Source organism: Struthio camelus, chromosome 1, assembly GCF_040807025.1.
Source record: "Struthio camelus isolate bStrCam1 chromosome 1, bStrCam1.hap1, whole genome shotgun sequence".
Classification (NCBI taxonomy): domain Eukaryota; kingdom Metazoa; phylum Chordata; class Aves; order Struthioniformes; family Struthionidae; genus Struthio; species Struthio camelus.
In genome coordinates this window covers 92,477,045-92,498,085 of record NC_090942.1, presented here as the reverse complement: position 1 = coordinate 92,498,085, position 21,041 = coordinate 92,477,045, and the positions used below count along the sequence as shown (strand labels likewise).

The following is a 21,041-nucleotide window of genomic DNA, read 5'->3' as shown; positions in this document are numbered from 1 at the left end:
CGACACACCAGGATCTCAAAATTCTTTCTTAATGTTAATTAGTAAAAACCAATAAACTACATGTAAAAGACAGCACAAGTCAAGGACTTTGTGATTCTGCTGTCTGCAGAATATCTGTAGGTGTAGCACTGAACATGAGTTTGAAAACTTGTACATAGATCTTAATGATCCCCTTAAGATAGAAAAGTGTACCACTGCACTTGAATCTTTTTTTAATCTATTAGAAAAATGCTAAGAAAGAGCCAAAATGAGGAAGATATATAGCTTTCGTTAAAAGCACTGGGCATTGGATTTATTTAAAAAAAAGAAAAAACCCTTTCCAGAATCCAGAGTCACAGAGTCAGTTCTGACACTGGAGTGGCACTTACTGAGCCCTCTTCTAGGAGGTGTCTTAAGCAAGTAATTACCTTGCGCCCTGCTCAGCTCCATCTGCAGGAGCTGACAAAACCGTATCTTGCAGGACATAATCACATCAGAGAGAAGATGCTACATGACTGCAGAAGAGGCTGAGAGATGTAAATGCTTTCCTTAAGAGTTACAAAAAGGAATGAAGATACAAGATGTTATATAAACATATTGTAGATGTTATATAAACATATCGTAAGCATCCTGCTATATAAACAAAATGTCATATGGGAAACTACTACACTTTTCTGCATTTGCAGGTATCAGGGCGCTAACCAGGACCACCTAAAGTGATGCCTCTAAATGCAACACGCTTTACCAGCCCACCAGACTCTTGAATCAGTTTAACAACATAGGTGAACTCCACCTCATATACCAAAGAACAGGGACTGTACCGATTGTTGTATTATGGCAGCACCTAGAGGCTTAGTCCAGAATAATCTTAAGAAATAAAAAAGAAACGAGCCCGACTTCAAGGAACATACATAGGGCAAAATCGCCTTTCTTTCCTCTGCTAAACAGTAAGCAGCGCAGGAAGAGCCTTTTGCACGTATTTGCACACTTACCACCTGCTTTAACACAAATACGTACCTCAGCCTTCCTCAAGGGAACATTAATATCCCTCAGGGGAGATATTAAGAGGAACGAGCCAGTGCTTCCCCTCGTTCAAGAGCAACCCCGGCAGAACAATCCCCAGGCCAAAGGGGTCTGCCCCTCCCGGGGACGCTCGGAGCCCACACACCCCCCCCCCGCCTCCGAGATCCCACGGGGTACCGTCCTCCCTCGGGCTTCAGGCTGGGGCTGCCCCCAGGGCGAGAAAGGCCCCGCGCCAGGCTGCCCGGCGGCGGGAGGGTGGCGGCTGCCGCCCCCGGGCCGCGCCGCGCGGCCGTTACGGACCGTTGCGGGGGGAGGGGCGCGCTCTCCTGCCGCCGGTACCTGTCGAGCCGGTGGCCCGCAGGGAGAGATCCAGGCCGGGCGGGGGACTCAGCACAGCCCGGCACGGAGCCGCGGGGCAGGGCGGGGCAGCTCTCCCCGCCGCGAGGGGAGCGGCCGGGCCGGCCCGCCGCCCTCCGCGAAGCCCCAGCGCCGGGGCTGCCGCGACGCCCTTAACGCTGCCGCCGCCATCTTCCCGCCGAGCCATTCAAACCCCAGCGCCGCCCGGAGCCGTAGAGCCGGCGCTGCCTTAACCAGAGCGGCCACGAACCGTAGAGCTCGCGCGGCGGCGCTCCGCCCCCTAGCGGGGGCCGCGGGCGCAAGAGGAGGGGAGACCACGTGGTGGGGGAAGGAGACCGCGGCGGTAGCGGCGCCGGGGGCGGCCCGGCTGCACGCAGCAACGCTCCGGCCTAACGAGGAGAAAAGAAAGGGGGAAAAGGGACTGCTGGCCTTTCAAGAGGATGCGGCCAAAGGGCCGCTGCAGCTTTTTCCGCCTAAAAGTGCCATCTGCCGCACAAGCGCCAGAACCGTTAGATTTTTCCCGAAGACGGTTCGGGCCCAGTTACACGCTGCCCTCTGCCTCCTCCGCTACCCCCGTTAACGTTTCACTGCAGTAAAAGGCAGGCTGCCGTGCTCCCCCCAGCATTCCTAAGGCATTCAGTCAAGCTGAACGCTTCCGGTATTGCCACATCCCCATTTTGAATTCCAAGACGCTCGTTTTCCTCTAATTACCTTGTTTTCACATGTTGGCTTTCTACGAAATTCCAGAGTTTTTATTACTGTTCTTCACCTATACAGGATGGGCCCTTCATTTTTGGCAAAGCATTTAACTAACATAAAATGCCGATACAGCAATTTACCTTCTAAAACAGGATAAAAATCACCCCAATCATAAACTACTAGTTTTCTTTTTAAAAAATATCATTAATAAGCTCTGGTTTTGGTTAAGCAACATTCAGGCGTGCAAGCTACTCATGTTGCAGAGGTGAAAGAGGTAACTAACACAGCAAGGTAATACAATCCACTTCAGCAAAACAAGCGTATCACAACCACCCAGGGCTTACCTTGTACAGCCCCTCATCATCCTTGCAGAAAGACAGACAGAAACACTAAGAGGCAGAGAATGGCACAAAGGAGAGAGAGTCTTGCTTTCTGTATTTTTAATAGCTCCGTTAGTTTAAAAAAAAAAAAAAACCTCTTCAAATTTTAAAAGCGTAGAACTCCGTCCTAGCTAACACTTAGTATCACCCCTCCCCAGTATTCCATCAATGACAGATGCAGTCCTGTGCAAATTCTGTGAAGTAAAGCACAACTCATCATTTCTAGCCAAATACAAGCCATTGTCCATCATCTCCGATAGAACTGCTAAAAAGCATGATATACAATGGTTAACAATACAGAGGGAAAAAATAAGGCTTTTCTGAATTGTTTTTCATTACATGAGAGAGAAAAAAAAAAAAAAAAAGCACTCCAATCTTTCCAGAAACATTGATAAATAAGGCTGAATATTCAAAGTGGTTCCAGGAGCATGAACAGATGCAGTATTTGCTTCTGTTCATCAGAAGCGTATCTTTTATTTTGGGTATCACATACCTACATCCCACAACAGGATCACGCAAACAGCATAGGCAGCAGAGTTCCTCATGATGAGCCATTACAGAACTCTACACAGACACACACACACACTTCACTGAAAGAAACCAAAAGACACGAGCAGGAAATACTCTCTTTTCATGTTCTGTGAATCTCAAAAGGGAAATGGCTCATAGCTTGGGAGGCCGACTCCATGTGATGTAGTACCAGTGCTCCTATTCTCAAACACACACAAACAAACCCCCTCCGAGAAACCCCAGAGACATCCCCTCGACCTCCCTTCTCACAGGAAAAGAGGCCATTGATCCAGGAAACCCCACTGGTGATAAAGAGAACCAAGGAGTCATGTGTGGAAATAGCAGCCTTCTTTCCAGTTTTCTTCCTTCGTAATAACCTAAAGCTTCTCTACTCATATTTGTCCCACGCAAGGGATTTCTGGTCTACAAAGATGAGACATGCTCTCATTCCTGCCATTAAAGCAATCTTAAGATTAAACGGGAGCAAAATCCTTTAGGAGTAATTCTCTGAAACTATAGCAGTATATTTGCATTGGTTTAAGAAACAGTCTAATTGAATAGGCAACACAGTTAAATTCTCCTCTCTCAAACAGCTCAAAGAGTACATTTCATTCTTAAAACTACAGTTATGAAAACAGATGATCAGTAACAATAGGCTTTTCAAAGCCAAAGCACCAGAAAAGTACAAAACACGATATTTCTAAAATGATTATTTTAATGAATAGCCACTTAGAGGAGGTATCCATCTCTCTACTTTGAGACCAAAGGTTAAATGCATTAAAGGGAAGGGAGGCATACTTCATTCCTAAACTGACGACTCCTAGATGCAGAAGGCAATTCACAAAGCAGAATAATCATTTCCTGCATTAGTACTGAAAAAAATGTTTCAGTAAAGATTTCTTTTTAGGAACAATATATACTTCTATTGCAGCAGAAAGACCAGAACAAGAAGTTTCTATTTAAAATAGTCACAGAACAAAATGTATTTCACTGTAGCATGTAGTTTTACAACTGAAGCTCAGTATCTATTACTTTCCCATCAGTTCATGTCCAATGTACTCCATGCAGCTTTAAAAAAAAAAAAAAAAAAAGCTATTTAAAATATAAAAGAGGGCTTTAATCTCCATTTCACTATAGTTTTTAAAGGGGGAAAAAAACACTTTGTGCTAGCTGAAAGTTCTAGTCAATTAAAAATAGCTTACAAAACTTTGGGGCTGCTCTATTTACCATAGTAGGAAAAAGGGCTAACTAGCAACCAGTCGAAGAATCTGGTTCCTTAAGTATGTGCACAGTTGGTTCATCAAGTCTCTGTTCTGCCCTTCAACCCAGTGCATTTCTACTAATGCATCATTTCCTTCTTTCTTCACATTCATTAAACACTTGAAGAGAAAGCATCTACTAGTTTCTTTGGGACTCTGTCCTTTTTCAATTGCTAGATTGCTAGCTTCCTCCGAAGGGTCAAGTTCCTCCTTCACATTACTGGAACCTTTATTAAGTGACCTTTCTGCCTGCTTTGCTTCTACGTCCTCCTCCTCCACAGGCTCACTGTGTTCTTCTTTGGCCACAGATTCTTCCGTTAGCTCGTCACCTGCGGTCAAGCGGACATCCTCATCAGGTGCCATAAACCCCATTTCAGAGTCCTCAGTCTTGGGTTTTTCACAGTCTAGATTGTTGCTCATATTTTTCTGGCTGTTTTTTTCCTCTTCCATTGCTTGCAGAACATCTTCAGAAGCTCGAGGAAGTTCTCGTAGTTGCCTTACTCTCTCTCGTTTCTTTCTCCTCAGATGAACCCAGGAGTTTTCGATTGCAGTCAGAAACAGGCTAACTTCATCTTTTCCACAGGGAACACGCTTATGTTGAACCTATTGCAGAAAACAGCAGAGCTTCATACTATCCATTCATCATTACGCTTTAAAGTAGGAGGCTGTTGTAACATATAATACTTAACACTGTACCTTCAGATCATCAAGAATCTTCTCTACCCAGGCTCTGACCACAGCAATGGCTTCTACAGCATCCCAGCCCATAGCTGTAGCTTTGACCGATAACTCTTTGACTGTAGAAGCCAAGACCATGAATGTAATTGGTTTTCGGGGTTTTTCTAGTTTTCTTCTTTTAGAGGGAGGCGACTAGAAGAAGCAACAAAAACAGCATCACTAAGAAGTTACAATGCTATGTAATATTACTTCGCAATATTACTATTATCACATGTACTTTTGTACTCAGAAGACATATGGATTAAGAGTATAAAGTAAGCCAATAAATATTCTCTGACATGGTCTGTGTTTCACTTCACCCTAAAGAGTTCTTTTAAAAAACATCGCACGGGAGCATGCATTTCGTGCTAGCCGGATGGACACAGGCGGTTTTACCTTCAGATGCTAGATAGAAAGCTTTATCAGTTCCTTTGAATCAGTAGCTCTCTGTAAGCTAAGAAAGTGTGGTTGCTTTTGAGACTAGAGATCAAATTCTAATGTTCAATTTTTGACCTTATTTCAATGAAGTTTATCTTGCATCTTCTACCTTCTACCAGGCAGTTATCGCATATACCTACATTACTGGATCCAAAAAAGCAACCGGCTCACCTAACTTAAGATGAAAAGGCACTTTCTACTTGCCTGTAGGCAAGTATAAAGGAGCTAGACATGTTCATATCTATTTAGTAACATAATTCATATGGTAAATTAAAACTAAATTCTCAGAGGGTGGCTTAAACAATCTTTAAGTCTAGCCCAAAACCTAGGGATCTAGTAGTATATAAAAAAAAATGTGCCATCTGAAGCATATTAGAAGTGACCCTGAAACCCACGGGAAGTCCCTGCAGGCTTGATTTTTCATTCCTAGCCATAGATCTTACATAAATCAAAGTAACAACTGCTAATGGACTGGGAGCTAATTAAGAAATCCCACTGTCCATGCAGCCCAGCCCGTTCACAATTCCATGCTGAAGAAGAACAGTTTGTTTCACAGCAGTTATATTATAGCCCATTAGACCCTTTCTCAAATACAAGGCACAGATGATCACAAGCAAACCAAAATAAAGCTACTTACAGGCACTTGTACATCATCATAGAAACTCCATGCCAGTGCCCATCTCATGGTACGCCCTTGACAGAATTCAGTATGGGTAACTTTAGGAACCTAAAGAAGCAATGCAAAATTTTATTTCATACTAATAACTTACTGTTCTACTTTACATATTTTCAAATTAAAAAAAAAAAAGTTAGCACAGAGCTATTTCCTCCTGATAGTAATAGAGATTCTTTCTAACGTAGCTCATGGGTGACAGTGCCAGCTGAAGCTAGTCAGTGCCAAGCCTGGTACTGGAGCCCAGGATTTTCCACCTCTGCCCTACTGTGTCTGTGCTCTTTCAGAGCTCCAAGTTTAGCAACACTCAGCACTGCCCTTTTCAGGCAGTGACCCAACACCACCTACAGCTGTAATCCAATTTGCAAAAAGCACATCCTTATTTCCTTGCTCAGAACCTACTCTTGTTCATCATTTGAATGCTGAGCCCATTGCTGTAGCAGAGAAACACATAAGACAGACAGTGATGGGAGCCTGGAAACCAAACCACTCATTTGTCACAAAAGCTATGGGCTGCTTTCACACTTGACCTCATCACCGAGTCCTCCAGACAGACCTCAATATACTACTACTAACATTAACTAACAAATACGGGTGCAAAAAGAAAAAAAAAGGGAGGAAAAAAAAAAAAAAACTTAAAAGCAAAAAAGTATTTTGAGTCACTCCTACAATGGCACAAATAAATCCTCCTGAAGGCCTTTAAGCCTTGTCAAATATCACATCACAATCCCAGCTCAGTCAAATTACTCTAGTTAACCATTCTTATCTTTCAATTCAGTTAGATTTAACAGTGAAGGCTACTGGAGAATATGCAGGTAAGCCCAAACATCAAGCAGCTAATTAATAGCTCTGGAGAAAATTTGGAGTAATTATCAGTACAACTCTTCGTCTTCCCTTGGTTTTCAAAAAACCTGCGTTAGGGAAAGGGATGAGATATTTTAAGGGAGCATTTTATTTTTCTTGTGCAAAATATAATACTTATTTAGGTAATAGGTGTTAGTATTAATTTAAACAGCAGTAATCAATAGTCTTCTGAGGCTAGGTGGCATTACCAAACATGGTATGAGAGAGTTCATGAAGATCAGTGATTTTTAGAGTTACCTCCATTTTTACAGATTAGAAAGTGAAAGTATAAAGCAACTTTCCTAATGTCACCCAACAAGGCTGTAACTGCTGGAAAACAGAACCAGCTCACCTTCTCCTCACTAGATCCGAGCCTCTACAAGATTAAGTTCTCATTATCACTTCTGTGTAGTAGACTAGACCTTAAGGACTGCACTTTTAATTGTGAGGCATGTAGCCACCCACAGGAGTAACAAAAAAAGTTCCAAAAAAAACTTCCACTCCAAAACCCCTCTCTCCATATATTGCTCCATGTTCTTTGCTCCATGCAACAACATTTCCAGTTTAGCATATGTTCCTTTGCTGCTCTCTCAACCTGTATTTCCATAGAAGCATGTCAGAAGCTTCCCGCTGCCACCTTTCTGCTACTGCAGATGTCATGCTTTCCAGACTACACAATCCAAGTTGACCAAGCTGGGCTCCGCAGTGCCAGCCCACTGCGCTATCTCTTCTCTAAAGCGGCTCTCAAACAGCATCTGAGGATGATATGCAAAATAACGTTCTCTCTGAAACACCTATACTCCATTCTGGCTCATTTGCAGAGGCAAAAAAGGTGGAGTTGACAGGGTTCACTGCCCTTCATTTTCCATCATTGCTGCTGCTAGTCAACCCACTGACACCACTATACATTCCCTCCACCCTCTCCTTTCACTCTGTTCCCCCAACACAATCTCAAACATTTTCTCTCCATAGATCTCCAATCCTTAACTTTTTCTCTAAGCAGAGAAAATGTGCAACTTAGTTTTAGTCATCTCACATATTTCAATTACACCTCCATAAACAAAGATGAGTGACAGAAGCAGATTGCAGTAACACGTCCTGGAGCATTTCTCCATCCTCGCCAAAATTCAAATCTGAACTTACACTGCCCGTAAATATAAAATTCAGATCCAGTGTTAGAATTATCTAGTCTTTTCACACATGTATACATTGAAGGTGACTGAGCCCTGGAACAGGCTGCCCAGAGAGGCAGTGGAGTCTCCTTCCCTGGAGATACTCAAAAACCGCCTGCACACGATCCTGGGAAACATGCTCCAGAGGACCCTGCTTGAGCAGGGGGGTTGGACGAGATGATCTCCAGAGGTCCCTTCCAACCTCAACCATTCTGTGATTCTGTCAGGCATTTATGTACAAAATTGATAAAGTGCTACATACTAGCATGGATAAATATCAAGCATCCTAGTTGATTTCAAAGTGCCATCAGCTCCAGAGCTTAAGCCCCAGGTCTGCACAGAAAAATCAAATAAAAATCTGGTATTTCTAAGAAATGCCTTCAAAATAGAGAGAAGAAAAGGTGTTTCTATTCTAGATCTTTTTCCATCTTTGAATTCCGAATTCTGCCTTCTCAGTAAAAACAGAAAACACCAAGACAATTTGAACGAGTGGATTTTAGAACCCTTATATTGTTTACCAACCTGAATCACAGCATAGCAGGCACTTGGTTACAATCAGCATCATCCCAGCTCTAATATAAGAGGGATTCTGAACCTGAACAAAATGAAACTCTTTGCTAATTTCAAGAACAAAACAGAAAAGCTCAGTTTTCCTCTGCAATGTTCACAAGGATTTATCTCACTTTATTAATACTGGGGCATAACACTGTGAGAATAGCGAGGAAAGTCGGGTAGTTCACATTCTGTCTCTAGCTCAGCATCTGCTTTTGTCATCCAGTTTAGAGATTTTCTCTGGGTTGCGGGTCATATTTCAGGGCATTAATTTTGCCATCCATTCTCCTTCCTTCCACTCTCCACCATATACAAGGAGAGAGCTCACAAACATTTTCTTTGTAAGCAAATTATCAAAGACCTAAGCATCCTTGGGAAAGCCAAAATAAGTCCTTTGCATACCCTTCTTGCATCAGAAGGGATCATTGGCACAAGGTTCCAGAGTTTACTTGGTGCCAGAACTGAGCACAAAGAAAACAATAACATAAATGTTAATATATAGTTTTTATTGACAAATCTACTCCACCATTCAAAAGGTGATTCAGTGAGAAAAGGCCAAGTTGCAAAATCCGTGTCAGAGCAAGACAGGAAATGAAGAATGAGGAGGATATAGTGCCGGCTCAGACAAAGAACTAAGAAGAAGTCAGAGGACCTAATAACAGCAAGCTCTACAACATACAAGAGACGAAACGTATGCGATCTGTTTGTCTAACTGAAGCTTAACCTCTTCAGCGTCTTTGGCTTTTTTTCCAAACATTACCATTTTCAACTGTTAGCGAATTAGAAGAGCAATAGTAAATCTCTTTAAAAATGTTACACTTTCTTATATCAACCAAATTGTTAAGATTTCATGTTAGCGAAGAGGAAAGAAGGCTAGAAATTTTTTTTTACAAAGGACTTGCTTAGGCTATTTCAAAACAGAAGTCCTTGTATATTCCAAAAAGGATGAAGACACGATTACAAACATAAGGACAGTAAAAGTCTGAAGATGATATGGCATTACCTATACATCAGCTTTGAATCTTCAATAATTAAGTCAACTTTTTTGAATGCTTCCCTAACAAGGGATCATAGTTTCTTCTTGTAAATAATAATTCAGATAACACATATGCTCTGGAATAAAGTATGTACTGCATTGAACACATACAGGATATGCATGGAGTATATACAAACTTACCCCCTGGATTCGAAGTTCCTCTTTCAATGGGGCTAAACTGCATTTCTTCCCCAGCATGCAACTGTACCATCTGCAGACAATATACTATCAAAGTGTTTCACGAATACAGATCATTTGAAAATGGCAACTCACAGAAAGAACTACTTGAATCAGAAATCTGCAAGCGCAATAAGAGATGTAAAATCTGGATACAAAAAGGGTTATTTGTAAATATAATATATTAAAGTATGAAAATTAGAGTTCCCTGTTACAGACAGTTTCCTCAAGACTTATCACGCATCTTCAATGAAGACAAACACCATAAACTGATCACATATACCTGTTAAATGGGATCGATTTTTCACAGTGCACTGTAAACTAAAAAATTAAGATCATTGGATATTAAGCAACAATCATTTAATCTGATTTTCTGCATAATGCAATATACAGAGTTCCATGCAGTAACACTTATGTTACATCTCAAAATTTCTGGCAAAACTAAAACATACATCTTTCCCAAAATTACAAAACACAGAACCTGCAACTCCTAGCTGAGCAGGCAGGGGGAGGGAAGAGAAGGAATCACACTTCTCCAATATTTCCTGGCCCAAGAGCATTTCAGTCTTCTATTCTACTAATAGTTCATTGATTTTGCGCTTTGGTAGAGTTGCTACACCTCATCTCTAACAATATAGGAAATCAATATAGTATTTTAAGTAAGCTATTCTTCCTGTAACAGAGTCTCCAGGTCAGTTTATTCAAAAATAAACCAAACCACTCCTACCCACAAACACACAGAGCTTATTTTTTCTAAATATGATACAAAGTTAGCACCTGGGCAGATTCTATACACTTTGTGCTATCAATTTATCAGATCAAGAGATAGCCTTCTCCTTCCCTGTGGAGTGCTACTGCCAGGAGAAGCAGTACAGGAACAATGCATTCACATCACCTTTTTCAGGCAGACTTCTCGCCTGAGAGTAACATCAGTCTGTTCGCTCTTATATTTGCCACTTGGATTCTGTCCGAGGTCTTCAAACAGTAATTTATCAAAAGCACATTTCTCCTGAATCTACATGCTTTGCATTCTAGAACTCACTTTGTCCCTATCATACAGAATCACTTAAGTCCTAAACTGTACACGTGCTTTCCAGTTTGTCGTATCTTACACAGTATGCTGTATGATCCCATGGAAACTACACTGGTGCAATAAAACCACTACGCATCAGAAAGAACACGTACAAAGACATCCAGTTGTAAGTGGAAGAACGTTTTTAAAAAATAGTCACTTCCTCTCTGATCTCCCAATCCTGATGCTCAAAGAGAACTTACAAAACACCTCAATTATTTCCCTAGCTGCAACCCCAGATAACTCCTCTAACATAGATTCTATTAAGTGATACATTTATTAGTGTTGCATGACCATGCACTTTTCCTGCACGGATGTCTTGCTTCGCCTCCCCTCCCCTATGGTATCGCTGATTAAACTCAGAACTGTTTCAGCTTGTAGTTAGCTTTAAAAATCACTGCGTTTATTTCAGACCTGAAAAGGAGCATGCAAATCTCAAAGCTTGTCTACATCAACTACACTAAAATAACATTTTACTCACTAACTTTGACAGGAACAGCAATTATATTTTAGTGTCTTTGCCGGCATAAGCAAGATTGATAAAAGTTTCAAAGGCTTAACACTTGTGGCTCCTAACTACTTCTAAATCTCAAAACCTCTACTGTATCATTCTGTCATACTATATAGCCACTTCTTATATGTCATAAGATTTGGGGGGTAAAGGAGAAAGGAAGGAAACAAAAAACAATGCTTAAACGTTTGCAGAATTGCAGCGTATGCAAGCCTCCAGTTGTCTTCTTCAAAGCACTACAAGATGGAGGCACTTTTAATACAGCCAAATGCAGTTTTGCTTTGCCTTGTTTTTCCAAAACTGGAAAATATTTTTTGTGTTTATACGTTTATCACTGGAAAGCAAACATTCCAAAGAAAAAATTTGGTATTGGATAGATGAAGATGAGCTCCTAAGACAATGCTCTGGCTAGAAGGGTCTTAAAAAATGAAATAAAAAAGCCCTCTTGACTGCAAAATAAAAACGAAGGCTGTATTACCTTTGATTAGAGCACTGGTGAAGCCCTGGAAATACACACACACAATTTTAGCAGCTGTATTTTAAAAGGATATGAAAAATGAATAAATAAATAAATAAATAAATAAAGTGAAGGAAGCTCCCAGAAGAGCTAGAAGAATTATGTACAGCATGGCGCAGGGGGAAAAAAAAATGTTTGACTGTGGAAAAAAAAAAAAAATGAAGACATGCCATCTGTTTATCTTATTCAAAAGAAGGTCTGACTATGATTTCTATCACAGCTTATATTTACCCAAGGGGGCATTCAGTACTATAGTGCCCTTTAGCAGACAAAGCAGTAAGTTGCCAAAATTCAACCAGAAAAGGGTGGAAACCTGGGTAATGAACAGATAATGAAGCACTATGATAAATCTTCCTATCCCAGAAGCACTTAAAAAAATCATCACTGACTCTCTTCAACAAACGTACACGCTAGTTTAGCTGCAAACTGCAAGGGTCGCATATACAGGCTTTAACCTTTGCCTTTAAATACCTGCAACTGAGAAAGGGTTGTAATTTCCTTGATGCTCGAGAACAATTAATTTTCTACAAACTGAGAATAAATTGCTAATGTGTAACATTACACAAAGTGAATAGGTGTCACTGTACCACAGCTACATTCCTTACTAAAAATACCACTGCCACATGACTGCAGCCAAAGAAGCAGATAAAAGTTTAACTGGAACAAAGCACTTACCGTAACCTCTTTTTAAGCTGTAGACTATCATGGATAATTCTTTTGACAAATTCTAGTTCTCCCCCCTCAGCCATGATTTCTGTGATCCCTCCTGTATTTACAGAACTAGGAGGAGGTCGCCGTGGATTTCGGGAATTTACTCCCTGGATAAGAGAGAGTGTTTGAGAAAAACATTTCATTAAATATTGAGCTTCTTTACACACTGCTTCCTGCCTGAATCTTCAGTGGTAGCAAATGTCAACACCTCTAGCTGTCTTCCGCCTATCACAAACACAGACAATAGACAAATATACATTAAAACACGCATAACAGCTGATACTAATTGCTATTCGCTTTGCTGTACCTAACTTCGTACTTGATGAAAGGCAGACATGCTGGCAGGCAAACTTCCCTCACTGCTATAACAAGCACGATCCTAATCCATGACTAAGGCTCCCAGTGTTAGTCATATAAATGAATAATATCTGAGCAAATTCCCTATAATCTTGAACATAAATAAGTTACTTCTCACACATCAGTATCCTGCTAACATGAAATATGTGGTTCCAACATATTTAAGACATTCTGATAAATTATAATCTGTAGTGTTTAATTTCACGCTTAAATCTTTGATACTGCCACATATTATGAAGGCTAAGTTTCTGACTGTATTTCCTAGGTACTTCAAGCACAGTTTTGAGCTGTTTTTAGCTGAGTGCCTAAATCACTGAGGAAACAAAGTTACACACAGGTATGTTTCCAGAAACTCATTCCTCTCTATCACTATAATAAACTGGCACTTGATTTCAAATCGTGAGTAGCTATCTACTTTCCAGGCTAATTCCTAAAGATAAAAAGAACTTGTGAAAAGAATTCTACAGGTCATCCTTCACTTCTGAAAGGGTAACAGCTAACTTTTTCAATAGTCCAGGGTGGGAAGGGGGAGCAAATTTTAATGCTATTTCATAATGATTTGGGATTTTCCACTGAACTTTCCACCAGGGAAGAAGTTAAAACTATTGCTGCTCTCCCACTCACTAAATACTGGAATAACTGCTCACAGCATTTAGTTTGTTAGGTTACCTTTGCTTCCAACTGGTTGGCAAAAAAGGGAGGGTTGCACATGCAGAAGTCATAAACGATCTCAGATTCTTCTTTCAGTGCATCCATTAGAAGAGTCTTCTGTGGTACCTTAACCACTAACAGAAAACACAGAAGTTCGGTCAGTAAGGAGCTATATAATTTGGGTAGTGTGCCATAGTTGTTTCAGTGGGGTTTTTTTTGAGACGATATAGTCTACAAAAACTCTACTTTCTAAAAAATATATTCTACATAAATCATAACAAATATCAACATAATTACATTGCATATAATGACTTTAGGTTTAAGTATTAGCCTACAAACAGATTGTATATATATAGTGTGTGTGTGTATACATATATATAAAATATGTGTATTAATTATGTATGTGCACGGTAGTAGAATTAAATGAGTCAGCTTAAAACAGTAGTAACCGCTCCAGCTACCCTGATGCAATTAAAAAAAAAAAAAAAAAAATCAATTTCAAAAATTAACACAAGTGCAAATGAATCATCACACAGGGCAGTCGAGATAAAAGCCTACCCCTAAATATTAATATTTTTAAGATACAGAATTCTGGAATTATTATATCCCAAAACTGTGGTCTTTGGACTTTCCAGAGTGCAAAACTGAGAAAGACTTTATAAGATAAAGCTATCTTCACTGAAGTTTATTGACACAGATTAACTTCAAATCTTATAATAAAACAATATTATCATGTTTTAGCAATACTATGTACTTTTACACAATTTAGAAGAATCACATGGAAAAAAGGCAGACAAGAGTTCCTTTCCCCACAAACCTTCTGTTTACTAGGGTCCAATAACTTATTTGGGGACCAGACTCGAGGATTGTGGCAACATCCAATAGATTTTACATCATCTTTCCCCAAGGGTTATACAATTCCCTTGGAAACTGCAATTTGCGGTTAGAGTCTTGTCACACATTTCTGCAGACCATGGGGGCTCCGGTCCAAGAAATAGGAAGTTAAATATGAAAGAAGGTACCTTCCACACTTATGGAAAACATGGTTACGGATGAAGCCTAGTTCAAAGATCTAAAAAGACTAGCACAACCAGGACTTCTTGCAGACGTTACTGGTGCTGCAACTTACAGATAACGCACTCGGGACCCAGATATTTAGAACGGAGCTAGAAGGGATTACACCCCCCTCCTCCTAACATTTACTACTACAGTTTATGATGATCCTAAAACACAATGTTGTTAGCGTAGCAACCAATTACCAGTGTTCTGGTCATGTTATCTGACAAAAAAGATAACTAGACCACCTACAAACCTTAAAGCTGCAGTCCTAAAAGTCACAACTATTTCAAAGTACAGAAACTTAGAGTCAAGAGTAAGAGCTAAAAATTGTTTATGAGAATAGAAGGAGAGTTTATTTTAGAAATATATTGGCATGTTCTTTCCTATTCTATAATCCTATATTTCTAAATTAAACACTTTGCATCTTTCCTCATATTAAGTTGTTCACATTTAAAATTGGTAAAATTAAATGTTTAAGTGTGAAACTTTCTTATCTCTGTAGCGGATGTTTGATCGTCTGTTCCCTTTATAACATCGAAGAAAGGTAAATTAACAAAATTAGTGAGCAAATAACTTGCTACAACTACACATCACAGTCAAAGCCAAAAGTTCTTCAATCTGGCATTATTTCAGTTGGACTTAAATGCTGATGATTTTCAGGTTATAACCTTCCAAGAAAACACTAAACGTCTGCTGAAGCTGCTCAGTGCGGACTTTTGGCACTAAGGCGTAACATAGCAATTGCCGTTGCACAGAGGAGATATTTACTTATACTACATGCTTTGACATATCCAACCCACAGTTATCAGTATATTTCACTACATTACTTGTTACTAACACCCTTTTCAATTTTAGGGGGCGGGGAGGGCTAGGAGACGCACAGAACTAGTTTTTACAGGAGAGAAAGAAGATAACAGGGGATAACAGGGCTAAGATGCAAACAGATTATTTTAAACAGCAATATATAGTCTATTGTACATACATTCAAAAAAAAAAAAAAACCCACTGTAAAGTTACTTAGAAGAGGACATTAAACAACTTGTTAAACAAGATGCCACCTCCATACCCTAGCTGCCTAATTGACATGTGATTTATTTGGAAACTAGATAGCAAATACATAAATGGGAAGCTGCCCATGCAATAATCATGTCTCAGAACAGGTCTAAACTACTTTGCAAATAGTTTTAAAACTTCCAGCATCCAAACTTATGAAAATCTCTCAAGTTACAGCTAAACATAGAGTACTAATTTCTTACCAGGATACAAATTTTGGCAATCATCTCATTCTAGACAGAGACCCACAACTGAGGACACCATGTAATTTTCTCATTTGACAACCACTCACTCCCTTTGGAAGGGAGTTAGAGCCAGCAGTATTTGACTTTCAGAAAAAAACCAAACATCCAATGAAGTAACCAAAAAAAAAAACCACCATAACTCTGGCAAGAAGTTACGATGCAATTAGTAAATCAGTGCATTACTGCCATTTTTACTATCACTGCATGATTTTTTTCATTGAAGTTAGAGGAACAAAGGCTATATTCCAACAAGATCTCCAAATGAAGCTATCCAGCAAAAATTTCAAGACAATCTTAGAACATGACACTCAAATCATTTTGAGGAAAAAAGAAAAAAAAAAATCAGAGATATACAAAGATTTCTGATCTGACTCCAAAATGCTTTGCCAAATTAGTTACTACCTACAGTAGCATACACAGCCCTGGCTAAACAACCCAGAAGTTACAAAGTTGCAGGGTGGAATCCTTTCCAGCCAGCAGCTGGCTACAGGGACCATTAGTGGTAGGCCCTCGACCATGACTCTGCCCAACAGCAATTAGTCATTTACTTCAGCTTATCACCTTAGGCACTGCAGCTTCACCAGACACGCTCTCCTTTGCCAGAGGTTTTTCCAGTAAAGTTAACTGCCACACCAGGAATAATGCTGTGATGGCAGCAGTAACAGAACACTGCCATTGCTCCCCACGTCAAGCTCTGGATCTTCAAGACTGATGCGGAGGACAGACCCAGAGGTAGACATTTTGGTAAAAAAGATACTACCAAAATCCAACAGAACTAAGGTCTTTATTTCAGAGCAGAATGATGGACATGCTTTATATATATCAAGATCCCACAGTGGGATTTTCCAAGCCCATCCACAGAGCAAATCTGGTATTTAGCAACTGTCAAAGGCATTGTTAAGATCTAATTTAGAAACAAAGACTAAGGCCTCTTGCTGTACAAGATAAGTATTTGAACAGGCACATGGCAGTATAATACAAATTATCTGGGGGGAGCGCTTCTTGCCTCCTGGTATGAGAAACAGTATGAACTCTAAGATACATCAGTAACAGACAAAGAACATGAGAAAAAAAATTCTTGTATGGACGGTTCTTTATCCGCACGTTCTATCCCAGACAACCTGTGCCTTTCTGGCTTAAGCATACACGAGCCTTACTAAATACTCTGCTTCAGTAAAATCAAGGGAGCTTGTATTTGTCAGGAACACCAATTCTGATTTGCCACTGAACGTGGCAGAAGTATGCTACAACATCTGTACGCTACTGAATATCTTATAACATCATACCTTTTATGAGATCGGACAAGTTATTCTGTTCCACGTTCTTCTTGGCATAATTGAAGCACATATCATCCACTTCTGTTGCAAGAAAGTACCAGCCATTCAGAGTCGCGCCAAGTAATGGGTATATGCAAGATGCCCCTGTCCCTGCAGAAAAGAAAAGCCATGAAAAAGGCGTATGTTATCCAGAGTGTGGTGTTAAACAGAGTGTGGCTGTTAATTATGCACTTTTTACAACACAAATAACTAATTTCAAGAAAACACTAACTATGAAACAACCACTAATCAGATTTTTAGTTAATTTTATTTTCTTAATTTAAAATAGAGCACAGTCAAAGATAAACTTTTAGTATAGAACATTTCCATCCTGCCTAGAAGCAAGCTTTTAGTAAATGATTGACTTATTTTTTAAGCTGTTTCTTCTATAGGACAGTGATTGACTTCCATAGTGAAAGCCAAACATATTCTGGTATTCTAAAAAAGCTGACTATTACAAATATATTTTCCTACATTTTTCTATTATCTATCACAAATAATTTTAATCAGACTTGGGATTAATGAAAACAGAAACAAGAAAAAAGGAAAAAATACCACTACAAAACTAGAGTTCAGAGATGTATCAAGGGTTGACATAGGAATCATGTTTTTCCCTTTTCGTTATGGCAGATAATAAGCCTTACTGTTACTCTGAATTACTAAAATATAACTAATAATGTCTGTAAGTAAGCAAAAGCATGCAGAGTTATCTCCAGAATTCCTGTTACGTTCGTCTTGGATGACTTACTGGTTTCCCAAAGTTTAGATTTGCAAAGTTCACTGCAAACTCCAACTTTACATTTTCCAATAGTTGGAGGACTTACAGCATCTGTCTCCTGTACTTAGCCTTTTGATGAGATTCATAGAAATTGTTTTCGAAAAAGCTACCTAATATCAAACACATAGAAGCTGTCTAATAAGTTCAAAAGCTAGCAGAGGAAAACAGCTGAGCCCACACAAGCTGATGATAAAAGCCTTATCGTCAATGGAACACAAGCTAAAAAAGTAAGTCAATAAATTCCAACAATTGAAAAGCTATATTAACAATTAAAAAAAAACAAAAATCATGCTAGCGAATACCAAGAGAAGATTCGACAGCAACTAAGATTATTGAACCTAAGCTTTGAGGAAGTCAGTAACTAGCATTGTAACTTCCAACAGAGAATAAGAGACAACTGACACATCAAATAAAACTTAAAGTTAAAACAGGAGATTCCAACTTCCCTTAATTTCATCATAAATTTACTTTAGCACAAAGCAATCTACAAAAACAAGTATTTGACATTTGAATCCAGGAAGATCCTGTCAGCAAAAATTAGAAATGTGAGCTAAACTCAAATATGCCATCCCATGTATCTTTTACATAATTCCTGTAGAATCAAAAAAGCATGGAATCCAAATGCCAATTTCACTAGCTGTATGCGGAATATAGTTCCTTGCTTTTTCTACAAGGATATCCTTGTTTTACTTCTAATGAAAATCAAATGATGTGCATCAGTGTACACCGTATAAGTTCTTATCTCTGTTTAATAACTACACTTGCATTAATCTACTCCTTGATCCTGTTACCCTCAGGTGAAGCTGAACAAGCTGCAATAGTCACATAGTACCAAAAGACAGCACCAATCTGTGGATGCTTAGTATAATTTGAATAGCGTTTTGCTTTCTACAGAGATACAGGAAATCCCGATCACGTGCAACCAAAAAGGCAGTTTTGCTAATATTTTCCCTGATTTTTAAACTTTTTATAGTTTAGCTCATAGCTCATACATAGTTTAGCTCTGCACTGAAAAAAAATAAAGCTTAAAAAAGAAAAGATAGATCAGTCACCTATCAAATACAGCTGAAACCACAGAAAAATTATCTTATTAAAACACAACACTAGAAAATATTGTGATGCAGCCTACAAGCGTCGCTCATGCAGATGTCCAAAAGCGAAACAGGGTGCCAATATAATGTAATTCACCAGATAAAAGATTGAGAAGAAATGCAATCAAAAATAGAGGGAGAGAGCAACACTTTCTTTGGAACCGCATTTTTGTCCAAGTTATTAACAGCATAATTTTGAATACCAAACAAAGCTACATTCAAGAGAGTTCAGTGCCACGAAAAGCAATAAAATTGCCTGATACAGTCATTCTTATGCTTGTGCAAAGAAATGCAGCCCAGGAAAAGGCCATCTGAAATACCAGTAGATTGCCGCTTCACCACCATCATGTCAAGGCTTTTTCGTTCATCGAATTTAAGATTTCTCTACTGATGCATAACAAGTTTTATTAGCTAGTTTCATCGACAGCAAATAATTAAAGATTGTGTTAATAACTTATCCTAAGTACCTATGTCAATTCCTCGCCTAAGAACTTGCTTATCAGCCTCCTGATGACCGATCAGATCTTCCACCCAGTGGATGTAGTTCAGCCGCAAGGGAACAGTGGGAATAAGCCTCTCCAAGGGGATGTCGATCGTAAGTCCAAAATCTTCTTTCAGGAGGGTACACGTCAGAGCCCTCACCGCTTCGGGGTCCTTGAAGTTCAGGCTGAAAGGTACAACAAGCGATCAACACAAAGCACGACACCGGCACGGCTTCAAGGCCGGTGCGCCGACACACACGGAGCTCGGGCGCTCCCGCCCCCTCAGCCAGAGGTCCCCGCCGGCGCCGGGAGGCCGAGGGAGCCGTTGAACGGTCGCCGCCCAACGGCCGCGCGGCCCTACCTCACCCTGCCGGACAGGGTGGCCTGCACGTGCTGCTGGAACTCGGGGTACTTGGAGGCCAGGTAAGCGAAGTCGGGCGGCTTGTCCTTGTAGCGGTTGCGCGCGTGCATGGACTTGTTGAGGGCCATGGCGGCGGCGGCGGCGGCAGGGGTGGACAGAGGGGGCAGGGTTAACTGCCTCGCGGCCGCCCGGCCCCGCCCCGCGCGTGACGCCGTCACAGCTCCCAGCGCGCAGCGCGGCCGCCGGTTGGGCTGTACCAACGCGGGGCGAGCGGGGAGGGAGAGCGGCTTGGCCGGCTGGCTGAGGCGCCTCCCGCCTCCCTTTGTGGGGAGAGGGGGACGGGGGGGAGCGTCTCCGGGGCTGCCCGACCTCGGCGTTGTAGTAGTGTTTTGGCTGAGGGCTCTTGAGGGTAAACGATGCTAGTATCGATAAACGTTTTTATTCTGTGCACTTGTCTGCGGACACGTATACTACAGAGGACAAAACGAAACAAACAAACAAAAATCTTATTTTTACGTTCGGTGCCTTCTCCCCGGAAAGAGGAAAAGGAAACAGTACAACGGAGAAAACTTTTAAAGCACAAGAGGACTTTCCTCTCATATTCCATACCTTTTCATAATGGGAAATGAGAAATGAGAAAACGCAGAAAAATTAAACAAGTCAAACCTAAATTAATTTCCAAGTTTTCTATACAGTTATTTCTTACAGGATAACATCTATTTCTGACCAGCAGTAACGCTCACCTTCCTTGCTGAGGTTCTTTGATGTCGTCTCTAAAAGGGCACTACAAGATTTCTTAATTTGACTTCTCCCTCTCTTTTAAACTATTGCATGAGGTATACAGGATAGAGCACAAATAACTTCAGTAACTTCTGTTAATGGGTTTCATTAATTTTTAGAAGCAGTAATCAGAAATGGGACCCTACTAATTTCTTCCTTGGCACAGAAATCACTTTAAGTGGGGTTAAGGGTGGATTGTATCCCCCATTTGCTAAGAGAGTAATGTTTCTGTGGATAAAATG

General features: G+C 40.3%; 2 protein-coding genes across 6 annotated transcripts in view; both read right to left on the bottom strand.

Annotated features, from left to right (window-relative positions):
* The window catches only part of POLQ (DNA polymerase theta), a 55,436-nt gene extending 53,872 nt beyond the window's left edge, over positions 1-1,564 (bottom strand). For 3 of the 5 annotated variants that reach the window (XM_068957853.1, XM_068957844.1, XM_068957862.1), the window contains exon 1: positions 1,342-1,546. In XM_068957853.1, the coding sequence (XP_068813954.1) occupies positions 1,342-1,546 (205 nt within the window). Of the gene's footprint in view, positions 1-1,341 lie in introns of all 5 variants that reach the window. The other 2 variants (XM_068957874.1, XM_068957882.1) reach the window with 1 other exon arrangement.
* Positions 1,565-3,645: 2,081 nt separating this feature from the next.
* On the bottom strand, positions 3,646-20,223 carry METTL16 (methyltransferase 16, RNA N6-adenosine). Its single transcript, XM_068957835.1, has 9 exons — positions 20,020-20,223; positions 19,644-19,843; positions 17,278-17,418; positions 13,653-13,768; positions 12,591-12,733; positions 9,780-9,849; positions 6,000-6,089; positions 4,904-5,077; positions 3,646-4,810 (listed from the first exon to the last, which is right to left on the bottom strand). The coding sequence occupies exons 1-9, from the start codon at positions 20,145-20,147 to the stop codon at positions 4,193-4,195; spliced, it is 1,680 nt and encodes a 559-aa protein (XP_068813936.1). The 5' UTR covers positions 20,148-20,223; the 3' UTR covers positions 3,646-4,192.
* Positions 20,224-21,041: the final 818 nt, after the last annotated feature.